A 14,054-nucleotide genomic window follows, 5' to 3' on the forward strand; every position below is an offset into this window, starting at 1 on the left:
GACATATACCCTCCACCCCTCCACACATGCCCCCACCCCCACCCCTCCACACACACCCCCACCCACACCCCTCCACATACCCCACCCCCACCCCTCCACATACCCCACCCCCACCCCTCCACATACCCCCCCATCCCCACCCCTCCACTTACCCCCCACCCCACCTGACCCCTCCACTTACCCCCCACCCCACCTGACCCCTCCACATACCCCCCACCCCACCTGACCCCTCCACATAACCCCCCCACCTCCACCCCTCCACTTACCCCCCACCCCACCTGACCCCTCCACATACCCCCCCCACCTGACCCCTCCACATACCCCCCATCCACCCCATCACACACACCCCCACCCGTCCACACACACCCCCACCCCTCCACATACCCCCCCACCCCACCCCTCCACATACCCCCCCCACCCCTCCACATACCCCCCACCCCCACCCCTCCACATACCCCCCACCCCCACCCCTCCACTTTCCCCCACCCCCACCACGCCACATATGCCCCTCACCCCCACCCCCACCCCTCCACATATGCCCGACATACAATCTATCTCACCTTCTTTTCCACAGAAATACTTTGAGCAAAAACATGGTTTGATTCTATATGGGAGTTGTGTAGAGGAGTAAAGGGGTCCTTCTGCAGTTGTACAGGGCCCTGGTGAGACCACATTTGGAATATTGTGTGCAGTTTTGGTCTAATTTGAGGAAGGACATCCTTGCTATTGAGGCATTGCAGCATAGGTTCACGAGCCATCCCAGGATGGCGGGACTGTCATATGAGGAAAGAATGGAAAGACTGGGCTTGTATTTACTGGAATTTAGAAGGATGAGAGGGGATCTTATAGAAATGTGTAAAATTATAAAAGGACTGGACAAGCTAGATGCAAGAAAAATGTTCCCAATGTTGGGGGAGTCCAGAACTTGAGGCCACAGTCTAAGAATAAAGGGGAGGCCATTTAAAACTGAGGTGCGAAAAAACTTTTTCACCCAGAGAGTTGTGAATTTGTGGAATTCTCTGCCACAGAAGGCAGTAGAAGCCAATTCACTGGATGAATTTAAAAGCGAGTTAGATAGAGCTCTAGGGGCTGGGGGAATCATGGGATATGGGGAGAAGGTAGGGTTACTGATTGTGGATGATCAGTCATGATCACAATGAATGGCGATGCTGGCTCGAAGGGCCAAATGGCTTCCTCCTGCATCTATTTTCTAAGTTTCTATGCATGCATCCTATGTTGCATGTTTTGCAACCAAGTCAAATTATTCACCTGTAACAATGTTCGGGAATTGGCAGGTGAAGGTAATAGAATTGAGACATCTGGAGTACATTTTCACTTTAGTAAGGCAAACCAAGGCAGGACTTACACAGTAAATGGTAGGGCCCTGGGCTGCAGTGATTGAGAGAAGATAGACATAGGGTGCAGGTACATAGATCCACGAGAGAGTGGTGAAGAAAGCCTTTGGTCAGAGTACAGAGTATAGGAGTTGGGACATCATGCTACAGCTGTACAAAATATTGACACGCCCACATTTGGAGAACTGTGTACAATTCTGGGCACACTGCTGTAGGCAAAATGTCAATAAACTGGAAAAGATGCAAAAAAGAAAATTACAAAGATGTTAGTGGGCCTGGAGGATTTGAGTTATAAGGAGAGGCTGGATAGGCCGTGTCTTTTTATCCCAGGGATGTAGGAAGCTGAGGGGTAACTTTATAGAAATTTATAAAATTATGAGTGACATAGGGTCTTTTCCCCAGGTAGGGGAGTCTAACAATACAATACAATACAATACAATATATCTTTATTGTCATTGTACCCAGGGGTACAACGAGATTGGGAATGCGCCTCCCATACGATGCAATAATTTAAGTAATTAACAGCAACCCATCGAAACGAAACAATTGTAACAGTTTTTAGACAGGGTAAAGTGCAAGTTGATCTATGCGTTGTGGCCATCCGGCTCAGCAGGACCGGTTCATAGCAGCTATGGCCCTGGGGATGAAGCTGTTCCTGAGTCTGGAGGTGCGGGCGTAGAAGAACCTTTATTAGGTTTAAGTTGAGAGGCAAAAGATTAAAAGGGACCCAAGGGACAAGTTTCTGCACACAGAGTATATGTGTATATGGAACGAGCTGCCAGAGTGAATGGCTGAGATGGGTACAGTTGCAACATTAAAAAGACACCTGGATAGGTACAGGGGTAGGAACGGTTTGGAGTGGGAATGGGAAAAGCACAGGGAAGTGGGACTTGCGAGGATAGGCAAGTTGGTCAGCATGGATGAGTTGGGCCAAAGGGCCTGTTTCTGGACTTGATCACTGTGACTTATCAACGATAAATACTCAGATGGACTGAATGGTCCACTGCAATATTTGCTTAACTTAACGAGTATGGTATTCAAATAATTTTTTTGTGTGACCTAGATTTCATTTTCCAATTCAATTACTGGGAGTCAAAATTCAAAATTAACACCATGGCTGAAATAAGTGTACTTCAATGTTAAACAACTGAATCTTAACGATAACTTAAATGTTGGTTTCCCAAAATTAAGTATTTTAAAATGTAGAATGTAGTACACAATGGATTATAATATTTAATTGCTGCAATGGACAAGTAACATGTCAGGTCTGGACTGCTCTTCAGACTGAAAGATCCCAAGCAGAAACATCTCCAGTCCATTCCCTCTGCAGATGCAACCCGACCCGCTGAGTAACTCCAGCACTAGGTGTTTTGCTCAAGGGCAGCACGGTGGCGCAGTGGTAGAGCTTCTGCCTCACAGCGCCAGAGACCCGGGTTCAGGTCCCGACTACGGGTGCTGTCTGTACAGAGTTTGTACGTTCTCCCCGTGACCACGTGGGTTTTCTCCGAGCTCTTCAGTTTCCTCCCACACTCCAAAGACGTGCAGGTTTGTAGGTTAATTGGCTTGCTATAAATGTAACTTGTCCCGAGTGTATGTAGGATAGTGTATGTGGATCGCTGGTCGGCGCGGACTTGGTGGGCCGAAGGTCCTGTTTCCACACTGTATCTCTACACAATCTAGACAATTTTAGTATCTGCAGTCTCTTGCACCTCAATATTTCATTATTGTTTGTTTATGAGGATGAAATCACATTGCATCATTTTCATCCTGCTATTATTCAAATCCCCAGCACGGCACAGATCACAGATTACAGTCCGTCCCCAGGTAATGAAGAGGTTCCTTTGTCGCAGATGTCCCACAGTTGAATTTGTCCATCGGCTGAAAAATACACACAAGTCACTTGATATGGTGACTTTTACCTCTGCCGTCTGTAATGAATGGCATCAAAAGCCCATAACACTGATAGGAAACGATTACTAAAAGTGGAGAGGGAGAGAAAACTAGTTCTGCTGGGTGGGTGGGTGTGTGTGTGTGTGTATGTGTGTATGTGTGTATGTGTGTATGTGTGTATGTGTGTATGTGTGTATGTGTGTATGTGTGTATGTATGTATGTATGTATGTATGTATGTATGTATGTATGTATGTATGTATGTATGTATGTATGTATGTATGTATGTATGTATGTATGAATGAATGAATGAATGATTTTTGAATTGAATAATGTTATGAGAGTTTGATTGTATGTAGGAATGTCCATAAATTAGCCATTCATAACCTGGGGATGGACTACATGACATCAAGGTTAAAATGCTATGTTTAAGGCATTCTTGGCTGTCAAGGGTTAAATTCACGGAACAGGTTTTCCTGTGGTTTATAGCAGGTTGTCTAAAACATCTACGTATAAACAACAAATGATAATTTGATATTCCAGAAACAGTGCGCACTGCAGATTTATCACTTCTGCAGGAACCCTTTTCTTTAATCTCAGCAGGGTCACTGTCAAAATAAGCTGCCTGCGAGATTGGAACACAGTCGGTTTCATTAGAAACTTCTTCTGGGGATAGGGTTTTATAAAGAAACAGTAGGATGTGTAAAATCAGGAAGCTGTGAGGCAGGTTGCAATGCGGTTGCAGAGATGGGGAGGGGATGCAAAAAGATGGCCTCTGCCTTGTACCACGGCCCAGAATGCTCAGGACTAGTTAAGGGAAAGTCCAGTGGGATCCAGTTGAAAATCCATCATTATTAAGTCATTACATAGAGAAAAGTACTATTAAGTAAATCCCACCATAACGATTGCTCTATACTGTCACCTTACTGTGGGATTAAGCTGTTAAACGACCACAATAAAACCTCTGAGCATCAGCCAACAAGAGTGAAGTATGTTTGCACAGACATGACCAGTAGTCAGGTCACAAGGTGCCCCTCTGAACGTGTAGGAAGGAGCTGCAGATGCTGGTTTACACCAAAGATAGACATAAAACACTGGAGTAACCCAGCGGGTCAGGCAGCATCTCTGGAGAAAAAGAATAGGTGACATTTTGGGTTGAGAGGGTCTTGAAACGTCACCTCATCCTTTTCTCCAGATGCTGCTTGCCTGCCACTCTTAACATTCCAGATTGTACAAGTTGATTCAGGGAAACATGAATTCGCCAGCACAGAAGCCATTGAATCGCAGAAAGTATGGAAAGCTAACGTGAACTTGTAGTCATTGTTAACATTTTGAAAATGTACAACTTGCATAGCTCCAGCAATAAAGCCTCTTTAACAAACTCCACATCACTCAACCTGCCCAGAGCCCTGCTGGTTAATGCGTTTCTGACTCCCTTTTGAAATTTGCCCGTAAAAGGCAGCTACCATTTTAACTGGACACTTTCCAAATTAAATCCTGGAATTGGACCTGCTGATTTAAAAGAACTGGATTTGCATAAAGCACACCAGGAAGGAGGAACCAGGGAAAAAGGACTGTCATGGCTCTAACTAATCCATTCTTTTTATTCAGAAATGTGAGGAAAAAAAACTATTTAAAAAACCTACGAATAAAAGGAAATTATTTTATTTTCTGCTATTTTCAACAGTTAAGTCAATTTATTATTGAAACTATCTGGTGTAAAAAAAAGGAATTATTTCCATCAAACACATAAGGCATAATTTTAATTTGTGGGCAATATAATTCCAATCCTGTTCTGCGTTTTTGATCTAAGTTCCACCAACATACACCGATTACCCAAAACATTATGTAAGAAAATAACTGCAGATGCTGGTACAAATCGAAGGTATTTATTCACAAAATGCTGGAGTAACTCAGCAGGTCAGGCAGCATCTCAGGAGAGAAGGAATGGGTGACGTTTCGGGTCGAGACCCTTCTTCAGATTGACTTCACTTATTCACTTCACTGACAGATGAAGTGAATAACATTGATTATCTTGTTACAATGGCACCTGTCAAGGGGTGGGATATATTAGGCACCAAGTGAACAGTCAGTTCTTGAAGTTGATGTGTTGGATGCAGGAGAAATGGGCAGGAGTAAAGACCTGAGCAACTTTCACAAGGACAAATTGTTTTGGCCAGACGACTGGGTCAGAGCATCTCTGAAACGGCAAGGCTTGTGGGGTGCTCCTGGTCAGCAGTGGTGAGTACCTACCGAAAGTGGTCCGAGCAGGGACAAACCACAAACCGGCGACAGGGCGTTGGTCGCCCAAGGCTCATCGATGCACGAGGGCAACAAAGGCTATCCCATCTGGTCCAAACCGACAGAAGGTCTACTGTGGCACAAGTCACAGAAAATTGTAATGGTGGTCACGGGAGAAATATGTCACAATACACAGTGCACCGCACCCTGCTGCGTATGGGGCTGCACACGGAGGACCAACAGCATATTAGGCAGGTTGTCATAATGTTTTGGCTCATCAGGTCATAATGTTTTGGCTGATCGCTGTAGATGCCCAATGGCCTGAAGAGTTGCATCTCTGGCTGTTATGGGAGGAATATTCTGGGGGCACAGACAGAGATTTTAAATCTTCGCACCGCAGGCGAGGTGACAAATGACTGCTGGACAGCAAACGTGGCGCCATATTCAAGAAGTAGAGAAGGGAGAAGTCTGGTAATTATAAGCCTGCCAGTCTGGAGTCAGCGGCATGCAGGTTATTTGAAAAACAATCTTAGAGGTGGGATTAATCTGCACTTGGAAATGCAGGGATTAATCAAAGAAAACATGGCTTTGTTAAGGAGGAGATCCTCTCTGACAATGAAGAGCACGGTGAGGCCTAGCGCAAGTTGGAGGACAGCACCTCATATTTCGCTTGGGCAGCTTATACCCCAGCGGTGCGAACATTGACTTCTCCAACTTTAGATAGTTCCTCTGTCCCTCTCTTCCCCTCCCCCGTTCTCCCACTGTCTTCCTGTCTCCACCTATATCCTTTCTTTGTCCCGCCCCCCCTGACATCAGTCTGAAGAAGGGTCTCGACCCGAAACGTCACCCATTCCTTCTCTCCAGGGATGCTGCCTGACCTGCTGAGTTACTCCAGCATTTTGTGATACCTCCTCTCTGACAATGATTGATTTCCTTTCAAAGAAGTAAGAAAATGTATTGATGAGGGCAGTTGGATTGATATAGAGTTTACATAAACTTCAGTAAGGCTTTTGACAAGGTTCCATGTGGGAAACAAGGGAATTCTGTGCAGATTGGTAGAGGATGATGGTGATGAGTTGTTTTAGTGACCAGCAATGTTTCACGAGAATCAGTGCTGGAAATCGTACTATTTGTTACATACATTGACCATCTGGCTATGAATAACATACAGTAAACCGTCGTACAAACAGACCACTATATAATGGATTTCAGGTATAGTGGGCCGACGCTCCCCTTGCCAAGGAGGAAGTATCAAGATACCGATTCATGTGGCCTGATGGGATCTATCCGAGATGCTATGGGAAGCAAGGAAGAATGGTGCTGGGGCTCTAACGGAGATTTCTGCATCTTTGTTAGCCGCAGGTGGGGTACCAGAGAAATGGAGGAGAGCTAAAGTCAATCCCTTATTCCACAAGGGCAGAGGAGAAAGCCTGAAAATTACAAGTCTATGAGCACGATGTCAATAAATTATTGAAAATCATTCTATGGGGCAGGATTGTTGTTCACATCGGTTTATTCACAAAATGCTGGAGTAACTCAGCAGGTCAAGCAGCATCTCGGGAGAGAAGGAGGGTCTCGACACGAAACGTCACCCATTCCTTCTCTCCCGAGATGCTGCCTGACCTGCTGAGTTACTCCAGCATTTTGTGAATAAACCGATTTGTACCAGCATCTGCAGTTATTTTCTTATACTACTTGTTGTTCACATGGTCAGGGAGGGACAGATTAGGAAGAGTCAGCGTGGTTTTGTGTGGCAGAGATCCTGCATTATAAATCTGATTGAGTTTCCCGAGGATGTAACTAAGAAAAATGATGAAAGGGGGGTGGTGGGCATGGTTTACGTGGACTTCAGCAAAGCTTTCAACAGTCCCACGTTGGTCCACAATGTTAGGACACATGGGATCCAAAGATGTGTTGGCAAACTGGGTCCTAACATGGCTTTGTGATAGTAGGCAGAGACAGCAGTCGAGGTGCTTTTCTGGCTGCAAGTTTGTAACTAGTGGTGTAATGCAGGGACTGTCCTGCCCCTTGTTGTCTGTCATCATTTGGATGAGGATGTAGGTGGACTGATCTGTAAGGGTGTCGATAACACAAAAACTCGGAGAGCTGCTGATAGCTAAGGTGGTTGTAAAAGAATACAGAAGGACATGGGTCAGTTGGAAAGTTGGGTTACGTGATGGCAGATGGAAGTTAATTCAGGCCTGTGTGAAAATATAGAGAAATAAGGATCTGCACATGCTGGATTACAAAAAAAAAGACACAAAGTGCTGGAGTAACTCAGCGGGTCAGGCAGCATCTCTGGAAAACATGGACAAATTACGTTTTGGGTCAGAAACCTTCTTCAGTGCCTGAAGAATGTATACGTAGTTATCAAGTGTAGGAGTTGGAATATCATATGCACCTGTACAAAACATTGGTCCATCTGCACTTGGAGTATTATGTACATTTCTGGTCACCACACTGCAGAAAAAAAGTGGTAACATTAGAATGGTTTTTCAGAAAAATACATGAGGTGATGGAGTAAATTAGCAGGTCAGGCAGCTTCTCTGGAGAACATGGATAGGTGACATTTCAGGTCTGGACCCTTCTTCAGATTGATTGTAGTTGAAGGGAAAAAGCTGGAAGAGAGGAGGGGGCAGGACAATGACTAGTGATAAGTGGAAACAGGTGTGAGGGAGTGAGGGTTTATGACTGGTAGATGGTAGAAGTCTTAAATTAATATTTCTCACCTGAATCTGGTCAGGTTCATGGATAGGAAAGGTTTAAATGGATATAAGACATATGCAGGCATAGACTAACTCAAGTAAGCAACCTGATCGGTACAGACAAGTTGGGCCGAAGAGCCTATCTCTGTGCTGTATAGCTCTATGACATATAGAGACCAGTCAGGCATAGAGAGGGCACAGTAGTTAGACAGATGTGTGTAGATAGACACAAGGAAAAGCATTTAGGCACAGAGGTAGTTTCAACACTATGTAAACAACAGCTACTCCTCGGAACCTGTGATCATCACAACTTTATTTAACTCTGATTTACCACACACATACCTCAATCTGCATTGTTTTTGGCTGGATGACATGGATCTTGTTCTTGTATCCGCACCAGACTTTATCATGTACCACGGCCATGCAACGAATGGAATGGTTTGGACGTCGCAGGTCCATAAGGTGGTAATTGCTCAGATCCCACTGACCATCTGTCAGGAAAAAAAAAAAAGATTGTTTCTATAACTGATGATTGTAAGTGTGGCTATCACAAAATGCTGGAGTAACTCAGCGGGTCAGGCAGCATCTAGGAGAGAAGGAATGGGTGACGTTTCGGGTCGAGACCCTTCTGTGAGTGGGCGGATACATGGCAGATGCAGTTTAATGTAGATAAGTGTGAGGTTATTCACTTTGGAAGCAAGAATAGAAAGGCAGATTATTATTTGAATGGTGTCAAGTTAGGAGGAGGGGGAGTTCAACGAGATCTGGGTGTCCTAGTGCATCAGTCAATGAAAGGAAGCATGCAGGTACAGCAGGCAGTGAAGAAAGCCAATGGAATGTTGGCCTTCGTAACAAGAGGAGTTGAGTATAGGAGCAAAGAGGTCCTTCTACAGTTGTACCGGGCCCTGGTGAGACCGCACCTGGAGTACTGTGTGCAGTTTTGGTCTCCAAATTTGAGGAAGGATGTTCTTGCTATGGAGGGCGTGCAGCGTAGGTTCACTAGGTTAATTCCCGGAATGGCGGGACTGTCGTATGTTGAAAGGCTGGAGCGATTGGGCTTGTATACACTGGAATTTAGAAGGATGAGGGGGGATCTTATTGAAACATATAAGATAATTAGGCGATTGGACACATTAGAGGCAGATAACATGTTCCCAATGTTGGGGGAGTCCAGAACAAGGGGCCACAGTTTAAGAATAAGGGGTAGGCCATTTAGAACGGAGATGAGGAAGAACTTTTTCAGTCAGAGGGTGGTGAAGGTGTGGAATTCTCTGCCTCAGAAGGCAGTGGAGGCCAGTTCGTTGGATGCTTTCAAGAGAGAGCTGGATAGAGCCCTTAAGGATAGCGGAGTTAGGGGGTATGGGGAGAAGGCAGGAACGGGGTACTGATTGAGAGTGATCAGCCATGATCGCATTGAATGGCGGTGCTGGCTCGAAGGGCTGAATGGCCTACTCCTGCACCTATTGTCTATTGTCTATTGTCTATTGTCTATTCAGACTGTAACATTGTAAGTGTGGCGATCACTTCTCCACAATTTCCCTTCTGGAGTAACTGATCTCGATGCTGCTCACAACTTCTTTTATAATGTACAACGATGCAGAACCATCTGATGTTTTTCTCAATGAAAATTATAATTAATTCTGTAAAGCACTTTGCACACGATCAGGAGACTGCATTGGAATGCTGTCTGGATCTTTCAAATCTTAATGTTGATTTATTGATTAATCTTTACAGATGAGGAAAAACTGAAAAGGTAAACCTCTGTCACAATTCTGGTGCAAGTATGACAGCAAAGCGAGAAGCAGGGGCCGGTGATCTTAAACGCAGCGCAGGTATCAACATAACGTGCCAGATATTAAATCATCAGGATTTCTGAACAATTGGATGGTGGATTGTCAGAGTTTTTTCAAGGATTATCAGAGTGTTATTGTACCACAAATGATACCAATAACAATGCAGTTAGGAAGTACAACGCTCACAATCATAAACAACTTGCAGTGGATTTGCTAACGTTTCATTGAATTATTGAAAAATACAGCAGAGAAACTGGCCTTTTTCATAAGTTACAGCATAATTAGGCCATTCGGGCCAACAAGACTACTCTGCCATTCAATCACGGCTGATCTATCTTTCCCTCTCAACCCCATAACCCCTGACACATGTACTAATCAGTAATCTATCTATGTCTGCCTTAAAAATATCAATTGACGGCCTCCACAGACTTCTTTTGCCCAACTCATCTATGCTGAGTGTGATGCCGATCTTACTGCTCTTGTTGTATTGAATATTATTTTCTAGCAATTCCTTTCCCTTACTCCACCGACCCATTTACCTTCAAAGATTTGCAAAACAATTAAAAGATAAACATGTCCTAAGCAATTGCACGAAGAACAAACAAGTTAAAAAAATTATTCATTTCTTTAAAATAATTACCAAAAAAGATTTTAATTAACCCTTGGAAGTTGGGTGGTTTAATTGCTGCAAAAGTTTAAATTATCTACATGAAACTCATTACTTTGTTTAAATCCCTTGCATTCCAACACAAAATTCAGGCAGCCAGGGTCACTACCTCCAGCTCAGCCCTGCTTAAGAAAGATACAAGCTCATTTAACTTTTGAAATTGTAAGTCAATGATAAAATCTACAGTATGCTTTCTCATTTTGGTATATAAAACATTGTTGGCAGAATTAATAGAAATGTATCCATTCATTAATTCACCATTTGTGCAGTCATTATCGATTTAAAATCAAAGTGTCAATAGACAAAGTTCCAAATTGTTAAATAACTCACATATAATATTAGACAAAGGCACAGATGGGTGAAGAATTACACACAAAGTGCTAGAATAACTCAACGGGTCAGACAGCATCTCTGGAGAACATCGATAGGTCACATTTCTGAGTCTAAAGGAGGATCCGAACCCATAACACTGCCTACCCATATTCTCCAGAGATGCTGCCTAAACCACTGTGTTACTCCAGCATTTTGTGTCTTTTTTTGTAAACCAGCATCTGCAGTTCCTTATTTTAACAAAGAATTATACAACTGTATTCAATTTTTTTTTTAGAAAATGTACTCACCTTCAGCTCTGTGAAATATAGCTAATGTTCCGTCATTCAGAGCTACCAGAGCACGCCCTTTCACATGTCTGCAAGTAAAAATGGGAAAGAGGTCAATACTTATAGTCTGTAGATGGAAGCTTCAAAAAGGTCTATATCAATTAAGCTAGGAACGCACTTAAAATACTAAACAATCAATCTATCCCCAGACCAGCCGCCAATTCCATAGAAACATAGAAAATAGGTGCAGGAGGAGGCCATTTGGCCCTTTGAGCCAGCACCGCCATTCATTGTGATCATGGCTGATCATCCTCAATCTGTAACCCGTGCCTGCCTTCTCCCCATATCCCTTGATTCTGCTAGCCCCTAGAGCTCTATCTAACTCTCTTTTAAATTCATCCAGTGAATTTGCCTCTACTGCCTTCTGTGGCAGAGAATTCCACAAATTCACAACTCTCTGAGTGAAAAAGTTTTTTCTCATCTCAGTTTTAAATGGCCTCCCCTTTATTCTTAAACTGTGGCCCTTGGTTCTGGACTCCACCAACATTGGGAACATGCATCTAGCTTGTCCAGTCCTTTTACAATTTTATATGTTTCGATAAGATCCCCTTGCATCCTTCTAAATTCCAGTGAATACAAGCCCAGTCATTCCAATCTTTCCTCATATGACAGACCTGCCATCCAGGGGATTAACCTCGTGAACCTACGCTGCACTGCCTCAATAGCAAAGACGTCTTTCCTCATATTAGGAGACCAAAACTGCACACAATACTCCAGATGTGGTCTCACCAGGGCCCTGTACAACTGCAGAAGGACCTCTTTACTCCTATACTCAAATCCTCTCGTTATGAAATTATAAATTATCTCGTTCCTGGATTAGGTCATAAATAGCTTCCTAGTATTAGTGTTTTGCAGCCAGTTTCTGGACAGCACTGGCTATCGACACCTAGATGGAGGCCTCCTCAATATAGGTTGGAAAGGTTTTGGACTTCCCAGGTTCAAATTGAGAAATAGTCATACTGCACGGAAATAGGATAGGGCCTTTAGCCCAACTTGGCCATGCTGACCAAGATGACCCATTTACACGTTCCATGTGCCCACATCTGGCCCATATACCTCTAAACTTTTCTTATTCATATACCTGTCCAAATGTCTTTTAAATGTTGTTATAGTACCTGGCTCAACTACTTACACTGGCAGCTCATTCCATTTACCCACCACCCTCTGTGGAAAAAGTTGCCACGCAGGTTCCTATTAAATTTTTCCCCTCTCACCATAAACCTATGTCCTTTGGTTCTTGATTCCCCTACTCTGGGTAAAAAACTCTGCATTCACCCTATTTATTACCCTCATGATCCTATATATCTCTATATGTGATCACCCCTGATCTTCCTGTACTCCAAGGAATCAAATCCTAGCCTACCCAACCTTTCCCTTGCAGCTCAGGTCCTCAAGTCCTGGCAACATCCTCAGAAATTGTCTCTGCACTCTTTCCAGCTTATCATCACCCTTCCTGGAGCCGATGACCAAAACTGAACACAACACCCCAAATCCCCAGACCAACAGCTTGTACAACTGTAACATAACATTCCAACTTTTATACTCATTACCCAGACTGATGAAGGCCAATGTACCAAAAGCCTTCTTTACCACCCTAGACGCCACTTTAGACGCCACTTTCATGGAACTATCTACCTGCACTCCTAGATCCCTCTGCTCTACAACACTCCCCAGGGACATGCCATTCACTGTGAAGGTCCTGCCCTGTTTTGACTTCCCAAAATGCAACATCTCACACTTACAGTATCTGCATTCAACTCCATTAACCATTCCTCATTTTTCTGATTACCATCTTTGCTACCTACAATATAACCCACTTTTGTGTCATCTGCACACCTACTCATCATACCTTGTACACTCTCAATAAATCGTTGATGATACAAACAGCAATGGGCCCAGCACTGATCCATAGTCATATGCCTATGTCTAGACAGAGTCAAAAAGCAACCTTCCACCATCATCCTCTGCTTCCTTCCACAAAGGGAATCCTCTATCCACCCATTCAATGTGAACTAACTTCCAGAGCAGCTTACCTTGCGGAACCTTATCAAATGCCTTGTTGAAGTGGCCTGCTACCCCAGCCCAGGCCACCCACTCTCAGGTAGGCCTGTACTGAATGCCCCTCAGCCCAGGCCACTTGATCATGCCCAAAATGATTTGCTCCATGCAGCAACTTACACAATGCTGAGGACCGCATCCTTCAGTTTGATGGTGTGGAGACACTTCTTCCAGTTGGATACCGCAGAATGCACATAAAGGCTATTAACATGAGGAGCAATGCAGAAAGGTGAGATACCACACAATGTTACAATCACAGCGCAAACTGAGAATACATGGAGCTGTTACACAACACAGCCTTGCAACCATCTGAAAAGCATTAAATTAAAAGTACACAAACAAGTGTCACCTTTTGCCCAAAACATGTTAAGGATGTTAAGCCAAGGCCTGTATACAAAGGATAATGCATACATTTTAATATTATTTGTGTACAACTGGATAGGATGTCAGAGCATGCGGATTTGTACCTGGCACCATTAACATCAGCTCAGAAGAGGTAAAGGTCTCTATTCTCCAGTAAGGACGAGTCACAAGATTGTGAGCTACTCGAGGCCTGAGCACATATGCTATTCTCACACTTCAGGCATTCTTGATCGAGCCATCTGGTCATTTAAATGTGAAAGATGACCAAGGCTCCACCTGGCCACTCTGTCTTCAGGTGCAAAGGAACCAAAGGAGGTTTTCCTGG

General features: G+C 43.9%; 1 protein-coding gene across 6 annotated transcripts in view; it reads right to left on the reverse strand.

The window, feature by feature from the left end:
- Positions 1 to 14,054, reverse strand: part of mapk8ip3 (mitogen-activated protein kinase 8 interacting protein 3) — a 170,786-nt gene that overhangs the window by 22,412 nt on the left and 134,320 nt on the right. For all 6 annotated transcript variants that reach the window (XM_078418259.1, XM_078418260.1, XM_078418263.1 and 3 more), the window contains 3 exons: positions 13,487 to 13,567; positions 11,270 to 11,337; positions 8,532 to 8,680 (listed from right to left, as the gene is read on the reverse strand). In XM_078418259.1, coding sequence (XP_078274385.1) covers positions 8,532 to 8,680; positions 11,270 to 11,337; positions 13,487 to 13,567 — 298 coding nt within the window. The remainder of the gene's footprint in view (positions 1 to 8,531; positions 8,681 to 11,269; positions 11,338 to 13,486; positions 13,568 to 14,054) is intronic.

This window comes from Rhinoraja longicauda, chromosome 21, assembly GCF_053455715.1.
Source record: "Rhinoraja longicauda isolate Sanriku21f chromosome 21, sRhiLon1.1, whole genome shotgun sequence".
Lineage (NCBI taxonomy): Eukaryota > Metazoa > Chordata > Chondrichthyes > Rajiformes > Arhynchobatidae > Rhinoraja > Rhinoraja longicauda.